Source organism: Rosa rugosa, chromosome 4, assembly GCF_958449725.1.
Source record: "Rosa rugosa chromosome 4, drRosRugo1.1, whole genome shotgun sequence".
Lineage (NCBI taxonomy): Eukaryota > Viridiplantae > Streptophyta > Magnoliopsida > Rosales > Rosaceae > Rosa > Rosa rugosa.
This window is the reverse complement of record NC_084823.1, coordinates 52,565,116-52,584,565: the sequence shown is the minus strand read 5'-3', so window position 1 is coordinate 52,584,565 and position 19,450 is coordinate 52,565,116. Positions and strand designations below refer to the sequence as shown.

Sequence of the window (19,450 nt, the reverse complement as noted above, 5' to 3'; positions counted from 1 at the left end):
ACATATCTGCACGTTTATGAGAAAGACATCCTGGAATAGTCTAACAAACGAGTAATCACGAGTAAATTAGGCGTATTAGTTAAAAGGAAACAACAAATTAACATGATGCCCTGGACAAGCATAAGAATTTTATTTCATGCCGGGCATTGCAAAGCATGTGATTATCATATTTGACTTCCAATTGCCCTGGCTGCTGGGAGTTAAGTACTTAAGTTTATATTCTAGCTAGCGAATCTAGTGATATTACTATTAAATATTCTTCAATATACAAATCATTCCAATCGTTGATTTAAAATTTTTGATAGAGTCCTCACTTGATATTCGCCCTAATTGTGAATTTGATAATGTTTCTCATCCACAATATTGGAAGAGGTCAAAGGTTCCAAAGAAAAATAGAAAATTATCAATTGTCTCACAAGAAAAATATTGAACTAAGAGATTATAGAAATCCAGTGGAACCCTAAGTGTTTTAACAAAAACATTAGAGGGGAGCATTGGTTTATAGCATCTAGATGACAACTCAAAAAGTAGATAGACAATTCTTAGGTATACCTGATGGTGAACTTTTTTATTCATTGATTATTCTGTGATAATCCAACTTGCTCGTTCATACAACTTGTGATTGATCGAAAATCTTTCTCAGCCTTACTATTTCATATCGGAACCTTTCTGTAAAAGAGTCTTCGTCTTCATCACTATCCAAAATGCATCAAAAACCTCTAGCTCAACTTGGGTGAAATTGAGAATCATCATTCCCTCAGACCCAAATCACGCTTAATTATTCTAAAAAAGTCGACAAACATTTCCATCAAACGGCGTGTCGTTTATCCAGTCTATCACTCAATGTGGGCTTTAGCCCATATCTCAGATTCATTTGGGCTTATAGACCCAAGAAGCAAGAAAGAACGTTCTTGAGTCTTCAAAAACCCTGGAAATTCCAATAGATTCCGGCCATGGCGGACTCCATAATCACCTCTGAGAAACCCTCCACCTCGTCCCTTCTCGACCCTCCTTCCCGCATCGTCTGCCACGTGTACGCTCTTCTTCCTCTTCCTCTCCTCCTCTTTTTTTTTTTTTCTATTTCCAAAGCTCCCTTCTTTAAATTTTCCCCCAAATTCTGATTGACCTAAATCTCTTTGCTCTTCTCTCAATGCAGTTGCCAGAAGCAGTTTTCACAGTACACGTGTCCTCGATGCAACTCACGCTACTGCTCTCTTCACTGCTACAAGGTAATTTCTACGGATTGTTTGGATTCTGTTTTGGTGAAATTTTGGTTAATGGTTTTGGTGATTTTGTGGTGAGCAGTCTCATAATATTCGATGCACCGAGTCGTTTATGCGAGATAATGTGGTTGGGGAGCTAGGGCAATTGGGGCCGAATGACGAAACGAAGCAGAAGATGGTGGACATACTGAAAAGGTTTCACTCTGAAGATGAAGCTGATGGCATGGATGAGGATGTGGATGGTAATTTCTTTGTTTATTTTATGAATGCTGTTGTGTATTTTTACTGTAAATTGTATGTTTTAGTTTGTAAGTTTCACATTGTGAGATATAAGATTACACATTTGCTGCTTAGGAACAGAGAAATATTTTCGACTGAGGGTTTGGTACAGCTTTGGTTTAGGAATTAGAGGTGAACTGTGGTATGTATGAAGGTTTGTTGGGTTAAGGTTGAGTGAAGAGTTGGATGCCTTTGAATGATTACTAATGAAGTTGGTGTTACCAAATCAATCATTCATAAGCCGAAGGCTGCCATTAGATAAAGCATCGAAGTAGTATGATTAGTATCTTTGGGAAATTTTGCTCTGGAATGTAAAACTTGTTGTAGTTGGTCTACGAATCATTGAAGCCCAATGATGGCTGCTCCCTAGTTTTTCAGTCCTTATTGACTTTCCTAAAACATATTCATATTTAAGTTATGGTCCTTGACTGATTTATCAGAAAATTGGATTCCTGACCGAGATCTCGTCTTATTTTTCAGCTGATTCTGCACTGTCTGAGGAGACTATTAAAAAAGTGCTGTCTGGTAAGTTCATTCATGTCTGGCAGTTATTCTGATTCAGATAAACAGTTTGCAGTCCTTAGTTTATAGTTGTCATCTTAACCCGTATGTCTTCTGGATTATCCTGGTTCTTTAAGTACCTGGCCATATCTGATAGCTAACACGAGTTTATTGTAATCAATCTTTGCAGGAGGTGAAGTTAGTTTTGATGATCTATCTGCAGAAGAGAAGAAACTATTCCAAAGAGCTGTTGCTTCTGGAGAACTTAGCAAGATGATTAAGCCTTGGGATCCTTGGTGGTTGAAGCCATCTGCCAGGGCAATATCCTTCAGCAAAGAAGGAACCCAACTTATCCAACTGCTTGCCAAAGAGGACGAACCAATGTCACCAGAAGATGATCAAGAAAGCAGTCAAGCAAGTGAGATTCCACCAGGTCCTGAGACACCACTGCCTCCCCTCAGCAAGCTTAGTTCCGCGAAGCCATCACCATTCTTAGCTGTTCATCTGGTCGACATTATATACAGCTACTGCTTCGCTCTTCGTCTCTACAATGGTGATTGGCAATCAGATGCCACAGGCTCAGCTATGGTAGTGCTCTCCGTGTCATCTGTATTGGGTCAAGGAGGGCAGCCGGAGACTGTCCTGGAAGCTCTATCTTATTGCTTGGAGCAGACCTGCTCTCCGGCTTTCAGACAGATGGGTGGCTTGCAATTTGGACTAGGTCTTGTAGACGATGTAATAACCCTACTAACATTAGGAACCCCTGCATTGCTGTGCTTGCTTTGTGATCTGCAGAGGATGGTCCAGGCCGGGGAGACCGAGCTGAAATCAGAGAAACCACGAAAATCAAGAAGAGCTGAAATTAGGAGTAAGCTGAAGCAGGCCGAAAGGAAAGTCTACTTCCTCATATGTTGGGTCCACGAGCAACCTGGGGAAGCTTGGTCTTCCTTAGGAGCCATCGTAAGGGCAGAGAAGAGTTCAGCTATGAACTATGAAGCTGTCTCGAGGTCTGGCAAACCGGACAACAAAGCAGAACCCAGGAGCAAAGTTTTGATTCAAGAGATTAAAGATATCTAGGCAATCTCTTTGTTCTTCCTTTTAAACAGAAGCACAGAATGTATTAATAGTTAACTGTATTGACTTGTAAATGTGATGGTGTACTTCTGTTCAGAAATGTTAAGTGATATAATTTTCTTCAAAGCATTTAATCTTTAGGCGATTCGAACAGCTAACCTATCGTAACCCCAACTCACTTGATTACGACGTCGCCGGGTATCCACTTTATTGTCGGTTACTCACCCGCCAATAATGTACATCATTTTCGTGCCTTTTCCCCTGTAAATGGCATTTATGTAATTTTAGAGATAATCAGGGGTATTCTGCTATTTATGTCCCAAAACTATATGAGCCGTGGTCACTCTCTCTGGTTGCGATAAACCCCAGAGTCGTCTCAGAGAGAACACCTAACAATTCCCGGAACGTCGTCGTCTCGTCTCGCTCGGCTTCATCTTCTCCGATTGGAACCAGAAGGCCCTCTGCAACAATCTCAGGTCAGATATGAGTGATCCGAGCGACAAGTTAGCGTATTTCCAAGCGATCACGGGTCTTGAAGACTCCGATTTGTGCGTCGAGATCCTCACCGCTCATGGCTGGGACCTCGAGCTCGCGATCTCCTCCTTCACCACCCCCGAGAACCACACCCCTCCGCCGCCGGAGAATCACGCCGCCGGCACATCCTCTACTGTCTCCGACGCCGGCGAGGCCTCGCAGTTCGTTTCTCGGTCCGGATCGCCTCCGAACGCCGCCGCAGCCCCCGGCTTGGTCTGGAGGGTGATTACTCTGCCGATTTCGGTCATTTCCGGTGGTCTAGGGTTGATTTCCGGCGCGATTGGGCTTGGTATGTGGGCCGCGGGAGGCGTGCTGTCGTACTCGCTCGGGATGATTGGGCTGGGCCCCGGCCGGGGAGGCGAGGGCTCGGCGAGGTTAGTGTCGGCGTCGGCTGTGGCGACGGAGGCGATGGAATTCGTGGCGAGTTTCGAGAGGGATTATGGGACGAGAGGGCCGAATTTCGTGAGCGAAGGGTTTATGGAGGCGTTGCAGAGGTCGAGGAACTCGTTCAAGCTGTTGTTTGTGTATTTGCACTCGCCGGAACACCCCGATACGCCGTCGTTCTGCGAGAGGACTCTATGCTCCGAGGCCTTGGCGGCTTATATCAACGAGAACTTTGTGTCGTGGGGAGGGAACATTCGGGCCAGTGAGGGATTCAAGATGAGTAACAGTTTGAAGGCCTCGAGGTTTCCTTTCTGTGCTACTGTAATGGCTGCCACCAACCAGAGGATTGTGCTGCTTCAGCAGGTATGTTACCATTGAAGAGCTCCATGAGTTTAATTGTTGATAGTTTAGCTTTATTGTTTATGTGAATAGTAAAGTTGGGTTGATAACTTGATGTCATATACAGAATTTAAAGCTTGTTGGTAACTAATGGGAAATCTTGGAGGGTAGGTTAGTTCTATCAAGGTCATTTGGTGGTGAACAAGAAGATGGAGGAATGGAGTTTATATCATTTTTGCTTCTGAGGAAATGTTGTGAAGTTAGAACTGAAGGTTCCTTGGCTCTCTATAGAGGGTCAAAGTTCTCATCACTTGTGGAAAGAATACATTTGACTCATTTATATTGGTTGGTTTCTGTTGCTCATAAATGATTGGATTGACCTGTCGGTATTAGCAATTGTGTAGTGTCTTTTAGTGTCATGGGGTAGAAACAGCGATTGTGTAGTGTCTTTAAGTGTCATGGGGTAGAAAGATCTGTCGCTTTTGCAATATGACTCTTTTTTCCTTGCAATGTGTTTCATGCCCAAGTTGGATAGTGAGTAATATATGACTCCTTTTTCCATGTAATGTGTTTCATGCCCAAGTTGGATGGTAAGTACTGGTGGCAGAACAATGATAGTTTGATGAAGTGATTGGTATTAGTGAATGTTGGAAATGATGGCAACCATCTGTAGTTTAGATTTCTGGTTCTTCTTCTTCCCCTTTATTTAATTTTATTGATGCATATTACTTTCATTTTCCCTTTGTTTTCATTTCTAATGCTGTTTTAAATCTCAATTTTTATAGAAGGTTATTGGTTTTTGTTGTTTTTTGTTTTTTCCCACTAAGACTTCAATGTGTATAGTTGGGCTAAACTTGAAGTTAGAATAGATTCTATTGGAGGGAATAGAGGCCAAAATAAATCTATAATGTATAACTATTAGGAAAAAGTTCTGCTATTATCATCTGAGTGTTTTATTAAATTGAAGTTGGTGACTGTTCATTGTGATATTTTCATGATTGCATGACAATGTGTGAATTCTGCTGACACTGCTCTTGATAATTGGTGGTCCATTATGATTAAATGTTTTCTGAACTTTTTTTTTTTTAAGGATTATGTCAAGCCTAAGCATTAGAAGATCTCTTTTTGATTGCCTAGCAAAAGGGTTGAATTATGTCAGCTACCGGTATATTTGTGTATTTGGAGGGTTAATTTATCTTTCTCATGGTTTGCAGGTTGAGGGACCAAGATCTCCTGAAGAAATGCTTTCAGTACTGAACAGAGTGGTTGAAGAAAGTGCTTCTGTTCTTGTTTCAGCAAGGCTTGAGGCAGAAGAAAGGAGAAACAACATACTTTTAAGGGAGGAGCAGGATGCTGCTTATAGAGCAGCACTTGAAGCTGATCGAGTATGCTAATAGTTAATCTAGGTTTTCTTTTTTGGTTTTCTTTTCAATAATGAAGTATGTGCTCCCTTTGCCCTAATGTTATCATTCTTTGGTCAGGCAAGGGAAAATCAGATGAGAGAAGAGCAAGAACGCCTGGAAAGAGAAGCTGCTGAAGCTGAGAGGAAGCGTAAGGAGGAAGAAGAGGCTCGTGAGAGAGAAGCATGTGAAGCTGCTGAGAGAGAAGCGGAACGAGCTAGGATACGTCAGGAGAAGGCCTTGGCGCTTGGTGCTGAACCAGAGAAAGGACCTGATGTTACACGAGTAATCCCTCTTGCCTTAGATCTTAAGCATTTCTTGTTACTAATGCAGCATGTTCGCTTTGGTTATATCAAATTTATTCTATCTATAATTTTCACACTCTTATCAACTGTGAAGGCATCATTTACCAGAACTCTAGGCATGCACTTACTGTAGTCAGTGTAGTGGTTGCATGTTCCATGCTTCCGCGTTCTAATCAATGTTATTTGGCAAATCAGGTTTTGGTGAGGTTCCCAGCCGGAGAACGCAAGGAAAGAAGGTTCCACAGTACCACAACAATCCAGTCTCTGTATGATTATGTTGACTCTTTGGGTTGCTTGGACGTCGATGATTACAGTCTGGTCTCTAACTTCCCCCGGGTGGTATATGGTCCAGAGAAGGCCAACTTAAACTTGAAAGAAGCAGGGTTGCATCCTCAAGCCAGCCTTTTTGTGGAGCTGAATTCTTGAGTACTTGAAAACGCAAAGTATTGATATATCGAAATCGAAGTTAGTAGATAGATTGAGACCTGCAAAGTGCTAGTAGGGTACTTTTGTTTTGCTTCTCTATAGTACGATCCATTTTGTTAGAACGATATGACGAGGTAAGATAGATACAATTTGTGTCTAATGTGGATGGGTAGTTTCTTTCAATGCAAATTCTTTCGTGCAAGCGACCCTTAAATGGAAGCGGGGATTGAAATGAATAATGATACTGTCTGTCGATTGAAAACTCAAATAAGTTTTTACTATTCGTTTGATCAGTGTGAAGTGGTTCAAACTTCAAAGTACGGTTGGTTTCTGATGCTTGGTCAATTATGCAACAACATTACTAGAATGAAAAGAAACGATGAATTTCTGATGCTGGATTTGTTGGACTTGCATCATGCCTCCATCTACCGACTCCAATTTGCAAGCCAACTATCCAGACCGAAAGGAATGGTCAACAAAGAGGAGCCACATTTCTACAAAGCTTATATATAAAAAAATAAATAAAATAAAATAAAAATAAAAAAAGGGAACCTACTAAAAACAATGGCTTCGCCCGGGTTCGAACCGGAGACCTTCAGTGTGTTAGACTGACGTGATAACCAACTACACCACGAAACCATGTGACAGTTAGTGCTTGAATGTAAATACATATACGAAGAGAGCTTCATCAAGTTACGAGTTACCTTTCATCAATATTTTGCACTAATTACCTTTTTAATTTTTACTCCATCATAATAGTCTTGCATTTTAAATTTTCTGGATTTAATAATTAATCGAATAATTGGATACTTACAACAACTTAGAATAATATTTAGTACTAGCACACATGTAAACGAATATAGACGTTGGACACTCCGATAATTAATTACACACATTTACCACAAACACTATCAAAAGTCTTAGATGAGAAAAAAATATCCATGGGGCATTTAAATTGGTCAAAAACAGTGTAATTCTTGAAAATTTTATACTTGAAAGTCGAAAGTTGAAACTGTAAAGAATCGTAAGCAAATCATTAACCTACTCTAATCATAACTCCTACTCGATAGAATCCTTGTTTTTTTATGGACTCGATAGAATCCTTGACAGATACATTCTCTTTATCATTGAAAATATCAAGTTAATCTTGGTACATCAAATTCCACCTTGACAATTCAAATTAGTTAAATATGGATAAATATCGAACCAAAAATATAAAATTAATTATGGAAAATCCAATAAGCCAATAGGCTTTAACCTCTCCACCAATTCATAAATAAAAAATTAGACGATTCCAAAAAAAAAAAAAAAATTTAGATTCCAGCTCCACGCCACAACAACGTGAATCTTCTCATCGCCGTAAAAGGAAGGCCTCCTCTCTCTCTCTCCAAATCAAAATCCGTATTTGACCCCAATTCACCCTCTCCCTCCTCCGTTTCCGTCGCCGTTTCTCCGCCGTCAAATCCCTAAATTTTCCGAATCGGCGATCCGAAAGATGCAGAGAGCGCCATGGCTGAGTCTGGGGTAGATTTGACGACGAGGAGAAGCTCAATTCCGAACGGGACTTCGGATATGGCATTGTGCTCCCGCGACACGTGGTTCATCGGCTGCCGGTTCCGTCTCCGATCGGCGTTCGACTCGTATTCCGTTGCCTGTGAGGCGTTTTCTGAACACCGTCTTCGTCTGATTCCGGCCGCCGTTAGAATCAAGCTGCTCTGATAGCTTGTGTTTTTTTTGCGAGAATCGTTTTCGTCTGAAAGATTGTTTCTTTTGGTTGGAATTTTTTTCGAGAATGGATTTCTGTGCTGGATTGGTTGGTGTGAAATCTGATTGTGATTTTGTCGAGGAAGATCCCACTGGGAGATTCTTAAGGGTACGATTTTTCAGAATTTGGTTACTTTTTCATTTGGAAATTCAAATTCAAATTCTGTTTATAAATATGTAGATGTATGATATTGGCATTTGGGATTTTGTTGGATTCGAAATTATATAATTGGTGATTGTTTTTGTGTTTCAATTTTCACAGTCTGATGAAATATTGGGGAGGGGAGCATTCAAGACTGTGTATGCTTTTCTAGCCATATCTTGCATTGGGTTCTTCTGTAGCTAAGATAGTAGCTTTCTAGGAGTTTTTTTTTTTTATTTCGTTGCGAATTTATTTGGTATCTTATTTGAATGGTGTTTCGAAATGTGTAGATATAAGGCTTTTGACGAAGTTGAAGGTTTGGAAGTGGCATGGAGCCAGGTGCATGTTGAGGATGTGTTGCAGACGCCGGAGCAACTCCAGAGATTGTATTCGGAGGTTCATCTGCTGAAGTCGTTGAAGCATGAAAATATCCTCAAGTTCTGTAACTGGTGGGTCGATGATAAGAGCAAGACCATCAACATTATCACAGAGTTGTTCACTTCTGGGAGCTTGAGGCAGTGAGTTCTCTTGACTCTTTTTAACTGCTTCATAGTTCGTGTTCTATCTTGGATTCCATTCGCAAATGTTATTCATTGGTTTATTGGTTCTTTCTTGGATTCTATTCACAAATGTTATTCATTGGTTTATTGGATATAGGTATCAAAGGAAGCACAAATGCGTTGAATTGAAGGCCATCAAGAAATGGGCAAGGCAGATTCTTCGAGGCTTGCACTATCTGCATTCTCACAATCCTCCAATTATTCATAGAGATTTGAAATGCGACAACATATTTGTCAATGGAAATCAAGGGGAAATTAAAATTGGAGATCTTGGACTGGCAATAGTCATGCAGCAGCCTACTGCCCATAGTGTGATTGGCACTCCAGAATTCATGGCTCCCGAGCTTTACGATGAGGAATATAATGAATTAGTCGACATCTATTCTTTTGGCATGTGCATGCTAGAAATGGTGACTTGTGAATACCCTTACAATGAATGTAAGAATCCCGCCCAGATTTATAAGAAGGTTACTAATGTAAGTTTCTAATGCCATGCATTATGAATTGCTTCCGTACTTGTCAATTTCTAGACGGTGAACTAAGTTTTCTCCCAACTTCCTTTGCTGCAGGGTATAAAGCCTGCTTCACTCAGTAAAGTGAGTGATCCTCAAGTCAAGCAGTTCATAGAGAAGTGTCTGGTTCCAGCATCAATGAGACTGTCTGCAGTGGAGCTCTTGAAAGATCCATTCCTTGCAATTGACAATTTGAAGGAGATTACTTGTGCTCCATTGGGATCACACAATTTGATGCCCGTGTTACTGAACACGCCACAGCCTGAAGCTCGTCCGATGGATGTAGATGCTAACTACCAGAAGATTTCTGCTGGCTCTTGCAGAAAAAGTGTTGATGCAACTTCCATCTCATCCAACCCCTCAGTTCTGGAGTTACAGAGATTCACAGAGAATAATGCTTTCACTTTAAGAGCAGAGAAAAATGCTGATAATACCATCGCATTGACTTTGCGTATTGTTGATCCATGCGGTAAGTATATCTGTGATGCAAAAAGGTTCATTTGTTTCCCTTATTTTCATGATCTGAAACTGAATATTATTTGGTCATACAGGTCATGGTAAAACTATCCATTTTGAGTTCTACCTCGATTCGGATACTGCAATTTCAATTGCAGGGGAGATGGCTGAGCAACTTGGTCTTTCAAATGATGATGTCTGCGTAACAGCTGAGTTAATTGATAGCTTGATTATGAAGCTTGTACCCAGCTGGAAACCTACATCTGAGAGTTCATCATGTGGAGCAAATAGTTCATGTGGGGATCAGCGTGTACGTCAAAATGGGTGCCCTTGGGGTTCCGCGCTGGTCAAGGCTGCATCAATGATTTCAGATATCTCAGCCGAGTATGGCACCACTACTGCCTCAGATGCCACTAAGGTCAAAGTTCTAGAATCAGACAAGTACAGTTTTGATGACTGCTATGAAGGTTCAGATGGGTACGGTTCCAGCCCAGATTGTATGATTCTTGGTCAGCTTAAGCAGAAGAATTATGAGGATAATTTTGGGGATTCTCTTGTGATGAATGACTCAGCAATGAACTCTACTATCTGGAGCCCTGATAGATCAAAAACTTATAGCTTATCAAGCATTTGTTCATTGTTTGAGTTGTCTCTAATGGAGAAACATCCAGACGATGGGTTAAAAGTGGAGCTGGATTCAATTGATCTGCAGTTTCATCACCGTTTTGTTGTGCTCTTGAAGATGAAGGAAGAGGCAATACAAAGTGCAAAGAAGAAGTGGATAGCAAAGAAGAAAATGGGTGATAACTAATATACATATTAGATATTCTTTGCAAGGGTGGTTTTTTCTTTTCCCATTGTTTGTTTTCTATACTAGAGTTCAAGTCTGTCATTTTTTAAACTCTGGCAAAATCAATTGTCTGCCGTTAGTATCATTTCATTTATTGACAGTAGCCATCTGGTGAATTTATACTACTGAATTTTTTTCTACAACCTTTTCCTAGACTTTCCCCCCCGAGAGTCAATTCTCTTACATGCCATGCAATTTTTACCTTCTTCTTAACGTGGTAATTCTGTGTATGCATCTATGGTAGAAGATTGTATTTTACAGTTAAGTAACGCTCAAAATATCCTAAATGTTGTAGTATACATGAATCATATTGTAGTATATATGAGTCATAGTATAAATGTCTATATCATGTATAAATAGGCACTTGAGTGTATAGATAAGGTACTTGAGTGTATAATATAGGTATAGAGACTTGTGTGACAAGCTTTATGCCAAAGGGCAACAAGCATGGCAATTATCATCATCACAGCTACCATGTTGAGCTGCAGCTGTAAATCAAGTTGATACCAAGCTTGAGATTATCTTTGAGCTTTCACACTTGTAATGTATTCCTATAAATACCCTCTTGTATGAGATGAATAAACATACTTGAAACTCCATTCTCTCTGAAACATTACTCTCTCCCTCTCTCTGTGTTAATTTGTTCTTGTCCTTAAACACGTTATCAGCACGAAATTGCTCTAGATTTAGAATCGAAAATTGACAAGAGGAAGAAGTTCATCAAGCAATCGAAGTCACTTTTCCAACCATACAAAAAACCTCCAAATCCTACCACATATCAAAGCCCTTGCTCCAAGAAGCCCAGAACCGGCCTCAGAACAGCCGGAACAGGCCGGAAACCACCTGAACCGGCCACCGGAAAAATTGGCAGCGGGCCAAGATCTGCCGAGCAGCTGCGCAGCAGCTGCCGAGACGCTGCCGACAGCCTGCTTGCACGCCCCGAAACATCTTGTTCAGGACCTCTGATCAAAATACTTTCTTCATCAAAGTTGTTCATCTCTGTCTCTTCTATCTGACCTCCAAATTTCAGCCCTGTTGAAGTAGTTTTGAGACATGTACACTATTCAAAGTGGGAGCTGTTCAGCATACTCGTTCCTGTGCAGATCAACCTACTTGCACGCCTAGAAACGTCCTTTTCAGGACCTCTGATCAAAATACTTTATTCATAAAAGTTGTTCATCTCTGTCTCTTCTATCTGACCTCCAAATTTCAGCCCTATTGAAGTAGTTTTGAGACATGTACACTATTCAAAGTGGGAGCTGTTCAGCATGCTCGTTCCTGTGCAGATCAACCTACTTGCACGCCGAGAAACGTCCTTTTCGGGACATTTAATCAAAATCCTTTCTTCATCAAAGTTGTTAATCTCTGTCTCTTATATCTGATCTCCAAATTTCAGCCATGTTGGAGCCGTCTTGAGATATGTACACCATTTGAAGTGGGATCTATTCAGAAGCGAATTTGCTCTGAATTTCAACAAGTAAGTTTTAAAGATTAAAGTTCCCATTTTTGAGTTTTTATTCATTTCTCTTATTTTCAGGGACTTGTAATCAAAAAGCGGAATTATAGAAATTCACGCTAAACGAACTAAGAGCGTTCGTAATCTATGAACTAAGAGTGTTCATAATAAACGGACTAAGAGCATCCGCAATCATCAATTTATGACCATATTAAACGTGGGTTCGATTACTTAATAAGCGGAATTGTGGAGATTCACGCTAAACGAACTAAGAGCGTTCGTAATCAATGAACTAAGAGTGTTCATAATAATCGGACTAAGAGCGTCCACAAAACATCAATTTATGGACTAAAAACGGAATCGTGGGGATTCACGCTAAACGAACTAAGAGTGCTCGTAAATCAATGAACTAAGAGTGTTCATAATATTCGGATTAAGAGCGTCCGCAAACATCATTGTTTGGTCTAAATCCAAATATTCTTGGAAATTGATTTCTTGGTAAGCATAGCTCGGAAATCTTATTATTTTAGTTTTCGTGGAAGTATAGACTTCGAAACTATTATATCTTCTCTTCCTATTTTTCAGGATGTCGAATGAACCTAGACTCGACTTTCCAATACTTGACTCAACAGGCTCGGAATACCATGATTGGGTAACCGACGTTGAGAACCATCTCACTGCGAGTGGGATATTGCCCATAATCCAGGCACCTGACCAGGGCCTTGTGTTCCAACGAACACCCACAAAGCATGCTCAAGCACTTATCTTGATGCGACGCCACATGGATAAATCTCTCAGATTAGAGTACATGTCGATCAAGGATGCAAGAGACCTATGGGTAGCGCTAGAAGAGCGCTTTGGCAATATCCACAGCGTGGACAACCTGCACCTCAAATAAAGGGAGGTAACCACAATGACATGTGTCATCGATGTGGATCAATTGAGCATTGGTTCAAGCAATGCCATGAAAGTACCTAACTAGCTGCAAGCTACAAGGAGTATAAGCAATTGAGAGAGCAAGAAACTAATCATGCTGAAGATGAAGATATCAATCTTGCTGAAGATGAAGATGGTGAAGATATCACTCTCACCACTGAGGACTTCAAAGCTGTAGATAAAGAGCACGAAGATGCCGCAGACTTTGATTAGAATAGTCCTTTCTATTTTCCAAGAATGGCAAATGTGCCTTAGTCAAATGACAATTGTATTAAAACTCTTTCTCATGTGGCGCACCCAATGTAGTATGATGTCTAGGAAAGTAATTGAGATCGGGGTACTTAAGCGAGCCTCGCTCCACCAACATCTCTCTACTTTCCTGGTCATATTTCATTGGAGTTACCAAACGGATTCAGTAACTACAATTTGTCTAAAGTTTGATTTTATTATGGAATAGACTTTGGAAAACTTTGATGTAATCATTGGCTATTTTCCTTATTAATAAAGTGTCGCATTATTATTCAATGTCATGCACGTGTTAAATTCCGAACTTTATTATTTAAAAGATATAAAGAGCCAATGGTTTTCATGTGGAAACACATTGTGAGAATAGACAAGAATTCCTTTGCATTACCTCTAATGACTACAGACATAAACGAGTATTAGAGAAACTTATGTGTCACTCTAGTGGGTTGTATGCAACCACTATTCGAGCCATTGAATCAAACCATGTCATAAGAGATGACTTATGGGATTCTGACACATATAGGCTTTGGCAAGACCGTTTGGGATATCCAGGTCGTGATATGATGTTCCGTATATTAAAGACTTCACGAACATCCATTCCTCAAAACGAAAAGAAGTACGAACCAAAGATTGGTCCAAAGAGTTACTTCGTTTTGCAAAGCTTGCTCTTTAGCAAAGATAGGATCGAGACCATCCTATGCAAAGGACACTAAAGAAATATACCATTCTTGCAAAGAATCCTTGCAAATAATCCAAGGTGATATTTGTCGACCTATTCAACCAACTTGCGGACGTTTAAATATCTCATGATGTTGGTTGACATGCAAACACACTGATCACGTGTTGTGCTATTATCCACTCGTAAAAGATATGTATGCTATACTCCTAGCACAAATCATATGACAACGGGCTCACCCCCCGTCATCCTTAGGTCAATTGGGTTTGCCTATGCTAGAGAGTTTACATCGAAGACTTTCGATGGTTATTGCAAAGGGACTGATGTTGGACATCACATTCCCATATACACGCCCAAAAGGTCTCGCGGACATAACTACGATGGTAGTTCGAACATTGGTGATGCGCACCAATATCCTTATATCCGCTTGGGGTGATGCAATATCGCATACAACTATGTTAATTTCTCTACGACCTACCGCCACTCAATGTATATCTGCATTACAGCTAGTGACTGGGTACAAATACTTTGTACTTACGCACATTCGAGTGAGCCATTTATGTGCCAATCGCGCTGCCACAGCGCCTATGGTAGGTCCTTACAAATAAGTGAGCAACTTAGTTGGATTTGAGACTCCAACAATCGTCCGCCACTTAATGCCCTTGCAAAGGCGATCTCTTTCCCGTTTGATTTACCGATGTCACTTTGATGAGACAGTCTTCCCATCGTTAGGGGGAGATAAGAACAAGAATGTTCAGCAGGAACGACAGGAATTGTCGTGGTCTGTCCCCACTATGTCTCATCTCGATCCCTATTTAAGTGACGAGATCATACACATTTGCTGCAAAAATGCCTTCAAGGAAAGACGTCCCTACAAAGGGACGTAGCTCCACCCTACACAGAGGTAGGCAAGGCGCCAACACCATAGAAAGTGGCACTCTGGTGTTACAGGCCATGGCCCCAGCTAAGATGCGTGGGAAGCCCGTGGATTCAAAGGATACTTTGGCACATCCTTGAATCATCGACACTCAACATCCGTCTTATGAGTATCTTCCAGATTATGGTTGGGGGACGCCTCAACGTCAGAACCTATTTCTGAGAATATAGAGCTCTATGAAAATTACACTAGTGTACATAAGACGTGGAATAGAAACTCCATCATAATTGATGATGTAGATGCGCATTTTGATACGCATGAGTTTGTTGAGATCGATGATATCGAACCACGCTCCGTTGAAGCATGAATACCAACGTAGAGAAATTTGGCCTAAATGGAAAAGATGCAATCCAGGTTAAGTTGGATTCTCTAAACGAAGAGGAAGGTCTTTGAGCCAGTGATGCCAACACCTCCTTACATAAAACCTATTAACTAATGGGTCTTCGTTAGAAAGCGTGTTGAGAAAAAGAGATGGCAATCTCACCTTATGGCGCAAGGCTTCTCACAAAAACGCCCTGGAATTGACTACGATGAGATATATTCTCTCGTAATGGATGTCATTGCACTCCACTACCCTGTCAGTTTGGTAGTTTCCAAATAACTGAACATGCAGCTTATAAATGTGGTCACTACGTATCTCTATGGGGATCTAGATACGGAATATACATGAAAGTTCATAGTGAAACTTTATTTACCCAAATCAAGTGGCTCTAGACCACGGAGCGCGTTTACAATAGAGTTAAAACGCTCACTAAAGTGACTACTTGATTGGGAAGGGATATGCCCGCGCGTTTCCATAAACAAATTTCGGATTCTATCGCGGTTCATGTTAGACACGATCTTCATTAGAAGCCCTTAAAGAGTTAAGGGAAACCGCTGAACACTTGAAATCCGAGTTTGAGATGAAGGATTTTGGGGGAACACGATTATGCCTCAGTTTGGAACTTGAGCACCGTGTTGATAGATGCTTAGGCATTTTGACAAAGGTCAAGCCTTCAAGCACCCCATGATCGTTCGTAGTCTTGATCCTGAAAAGGATCCTCTTCGTATGAAGGATGATCAGACGAAGATGTGCAAGAGGCAGAAGTGCGAATATGCGCATTATTGTACTTAGCTCAATGCACAAGACTGGACATCTCGTTTTGACATAAACTTGTTAGCTAAAGGTATAGCTCTGCGCCAACGCGACGCCATTGGATTGGTGTAAAAAGATATCTTTCGATACTTGAGATGTACGATCGATATGGGCTTATTCTATCCCTACAAAGAGATGATGGAATCAGACCCATCACACACCAGAAACGCCGCCAAACGCTGGCCTGCGTTTTCTATCCCTACCCCAAAATGACATAAGTGTTTTTGGAAGGTTTTGCTGATATTTGGTATCTGTTGACCCATACAAAGGCCTTCCCAGACTGGTAAAGTGTTCACCATGGGTAAGACCGCGATATCTTGAAGGTCTACATAATAGACCTTAGTCGCTATATCTTCGAACAATGCAGAGATTATTGCTCTTCACGAAGTAGTTCGTGAATGTATATGGACTGGATCCATAGTTACGCATGTTCAAACAGTTGTGGTTTGAAGTCTACCACAGATGAGCCTACAAGCATTTAAGATAATGCTGCTTATTTTGAAACAAATGAAGCAAGGCTGCATCAAAAGCAACAACATCAAGCATAAAATCAGCAATAACAGACTCTCCTCAAAGATCAATCAGAGGGGGAGATGTCTACATATATGGTCTCAAAACGTGAAGAGTGTGTTGTGCTCTTTTTCCCTTTCGACCGAGGTTATTTTTGTCCCACAGGGTTTTTATTACTCGGCAAGGTTTTTAATGAGGCAACGAGATAAGCACCACGTTTGGGAGACACAAAGGAGATGTTGAAATCAGGGGGAGTATCCAAAAGCATACCCACTTGACCATCGTGTACTCTTTTTGTCCTTCGTCCAGGGTTATTTTGTCCCACTGGGTTTTGTTACCTGGCAAGGTTTTAACGAGGCACATCTTTAGCATGGTCGCCCCACTTATACTACATCCTGAAGATGTTTTAATTCAACATATATGCTTTTGCTCATCTTTTCCCTTCGACCACGGGTTTTTCCCACTGGGTTTACCTGGCAAGGTTTTGTTGCAGCAACTCTATTTGCATCACTCTCGTAGACATATTACCTACTTATGATGCTAATAAGAAGACTCCACTTATCTCTGAAGTTGTGATATTACTACTCCACACTCATGCGCGTTGTGCTCTTTTTCTCCTTCGACCAATGTTGTTTTTTCCCACAGGGTTTTATTACTTGGCAAGGTTTTTAACGAGGCAATTTCGAAGCGCACGGCCTAGACAATGCTATTAAACATGAAATATCCAAGGGGGAGTGTTGTAGTATACATGAATCATATTGTAGTATATATGAGTCATAGTATAAATGTCTATATCATGTATAAATAGGCACTTGAGTGTATAGATAAGGTACTTGAGTGTATAATATAGGTATAGAGACTTGTGTGACAAGCTTTATGCCAAAGGGCAACAAGCATGGCAATTATCATCATCACAGCTACCATGTTGAGCTGCAGCTGTAAATCAAGTTGATACCAAGCTTGAGATTATCTTTGAGCTTTCACACTTGTAATGTATTCCTATAAATACCCTCTTGTATGAGATGAATAAACATACTTGAAACTCCATTCTCTCTGAAACATTACTCTCTCCCTCTCTCTGTGTTAATTTGTTCTTGTCCTTAAACACTAAATCATTTGTGATAGTATGTGACTGTTGCACACCCAATTCACGTGACAGCAGTGTTGTTTGACCATATAGTATAGCTGTAGAATGTTAGATATCAATATTGGATGTCCATAAGATATTTGGGACATAATTGTTGAGCTCTCTTACTGTACGGCAGAAAAAATTAGACCATACTCTGGAAATTAGAAGCCAGTTGACCCAACTCACCGCGTGTGCTCCTCTTCTGCCTCACCTGTATTCCTTAATCGGAGCCTTAAACTGCACCGGATGAAATTCGAGGCTGCTTTGTTAATCGAGGGCTTTACGAAACGGTAGCACTTTTATCCTTTTCTGTTTATCTAAGGTTGTATTGTTTGGTGCCGTTAGTTATGACGTCTCTGGCTCTAACCTTTCTGGGAGGAGCCCCTTTTCAACTGCTGTATGAAGGCGTTAAGAAAGCTATTCGCAAAAGTAACAAGTTTAGAACTCACCTCGAAAATCTGGAAATGACGCTAGGCTGTTTGCAACCATGGATCATTCAACAGATAAGAGCAAATAATGTGCAACTGAATCTCCCAAACAATTTGATACAAGATCTTGAAATAAAAATGGAGGAGGGCAAAGAGCTGGTTTACAAGTTATCAAGGCTTGGCGTTTGGAACATCCGTGTCTGGGGAAATTGCTACAATTGTATAAAGCCTAATTACTCAGACCAACTTGCTGAATTGGACAGATCTCTTAGATTACTATTAGAAATACTAAAGCTGGAGGAAATGAGGAATGTTCAGGAGAACTTACTATTGGCGAGGAACCACAGTGACAAACAAGATGATTTGGACAAAAAAATGTCCGAGTTATTGAAAGTGCACCAGGAAGTTCTGAAAGCGCAGAAAGAAATGTTTGATATGATGAGAGTGCAGCATGAGGCTGTACATGAGGCAATGCAGAGAATTAGAGCTGATGCTGTGCAAAATGTGCGAGGAGAAACTGCCCCTGCTCCAGCTCCAGCTCTAAGAATAGTATTTTGGGTGCTGTATGATGTTGTTATACAAGTGAAGGTCAAGAATACAATGTGTAAACGCCTCCTTCAAGAATTCAAATCCACGCTCGACTTCTTAAAACCACTGATAGAAGAAATGGCAGAAAGTAACAAACTATTGCATCTTCCGGAGCAGGAACAAGAGAAGTTTATTATTCAAATGAGGGAGGGTGTAGAGCTCATTGACAAGTGCTCCAAGGTTAGCAAGTGGCATAGTTACAAAAAGTATGCATGCACCAACAAACTTCTTAAATTAGATGAATCTCTCCGGGGGCTATTCCATAAAATGAGTATGCAGATTGCAATCCATGTGAAGGAAGGTTTGATTTCGATAAGTAGTATGGAGGCAATGATCAAGAAAATTGAAGAGAGTGGTGTGATACAAAATCAAATTCAAGTTGTACTCACTAAACCACAACCTCCACTGCATGAAGCTGGATTGGATGTTCTGGATACGCATGGAAGTAAGGATGTGGAGGGAACAAGAGATGATTTAAATGAGAAAGAGGTTGGCGTGAAGCAAATTGGAAGAGATGGTACGAGACAGAATGAAAAAGAGATTGAAGGTTTGAGTGAAGTACCTGAAACTTCATCGCCTAAAACTACATTGGATGTGCAAGGAACAAAGGATATAAATGAGTCACTAGATTCAGAAAGTGTACATATAGCGCAGACCAAG

The 19,450-nt window shown here is 40.7% G+C and overlaps 3 protein-coding genes and 1 non-coding gene across 4 annotated transcripts; 3 read left to right on the top strand and 1 right to left on the bottom strand.

Annotated features, from left to right (window-relative positions):
* Nucleotides 1-896: 896 nt before the first annotated feature.
* LOC133743915 (uncharacterized) lies at nt 897-3,203 on the top strand. The gene is made up of 5 exons (XM_062171991.1): nt 897-1,033; nt 1,157-1,229; nt 1,306-1,465; nt 1,983-2,027; nt 2,194-3,203. Exons 1-5 carry the CDS (start codon nt 954-956, stop codon nt 3,078-3,080), a joined length of 1,245 nt encoding a protein of 414 aa, XP_062027975.1. The 5' UTR covers nt 897-953; the 3' UTR covers nt 3,081-3,203.
* A 220-nt stretch (nt 3,204-3,423) lies between these two features.
* LOC133745184 (plant UBX domain-containing protein 10) lies at nt 3,424-6,667 on the top strand. The gene is made up of 4 exons (XM_062173202.1): nt 3,424-4,358; nt 5,549-5,719; nt 5,816-6,019; nt 6,235-6,667. The coding sequence occupies exons 1-4, from the start codon at nt 3,561-3,563 to the stop codon at nt 6,463-6,465; spliced, it is 1,404 nt and encodes a 467-aa protein (XP_062029186.1). The 5' UTR covers nt 3,424-3,560; the 3' UTR covers nt 6,466-6,667.
* Nucleotides 6,668-7,030: 363 nt separating this feature from the next.
* Nucleotides 7,031-7,104, bottom strand: TRNAV-AAC (transfer RNA valine (anticodon AAC)). The gene has a single exon. It is a non-coding gene; the product is annotated as a tRNA-Val (tRNA).
* A 688-nt stretch (nt 7,105-7,792) lies between these two features.
* Nucleotides 7,793-10,892, top strand: LOC133743711 (serine/threonine-protein kinase WNK8-like). Its single transcript, XM_062171744.1, has 6 exons — nt 7,793-8,338; nt 8,492-8,529; nt 8,662-8,889; nt 9,029-9,407; nt 9,501-9,912; nt 9,995-10,892. The coding sequence occupies exons 1-6, from the start codon at nt 8,258-8,260 to the stop codon at nt 10,708-10,710; spliced, it is 1,854 nt and encodes a 617-aa protein (XP_062027728.1). The 5' UTR covers nt 7,793-8,257; the 3' UTR covers nt 10,711-10,892.
* The last annotated feature ends 8,558 nt before the right edge of the window (nt 10,893-19,450 follow it).

Coding starts and splice junctions, on each gene's coding strand:
- LOC133743915 (XM_062171991.1), top strand. CDS start 954: ATGGCGGACTCCATAATCACCTCTGAGAAACCCTCCACCTCGTCCCTT. Junction 1,230..1,305: donor GCTCTCTTCACTGCTACAAG/GTAATTTCTACG, acceptor TGTGGTGAGCAG/TCTCATAATATTCGATGCAC. Junction 2,028..2,193: donor TATTAAAAAAGTGCTGTCTG/GTAAGTTCATTC, acceptor CAATCTTTGCAG/GAGGTGAAGTTAGTTTTGAT.
- LOC133745184 (XM_062173202.1), top strand. CDS start 3,561: ATGAGTGATCCGAGCGACAAGTTAGCGTATTTCCAAGCGATCACGGGT. Junction 4,359..5,548: donor GGATTGTGCTGCTTCAGCAG/GTATGTTACCAT, acceptor CATGGTTTGCAG/GTTGAGGGACCAAGATCTCC. Junction 6,020..6,234: donor AAGGACCTGATGTTACACGA/GTAATCCCTCTT, acceptor TTGGCAAATCAG/GTTTTGGTGAGGTTCCCAGC.
- LOC133743711 (XM_062171744.1), top strand. CDS start 8,258: ATGGATTTCTGTGCTGGATTGGTTGGTGTGAAATCTGATTGTGATTTT. Junction 8,339..8,491: donor CCACTGGGAGATTCTTAAGG/GTACGATTTTTC, acceptor CAATTTTCACAG/TCTGATGAAATATTGGGGAG. Junction 8,890..9,028: donor ACTTCTGGGAGCTTGAGGCA/GTGAGTTCTCTT, acceptor TATTGGATATAG/GTATCAAAGGAAGCACAAAT.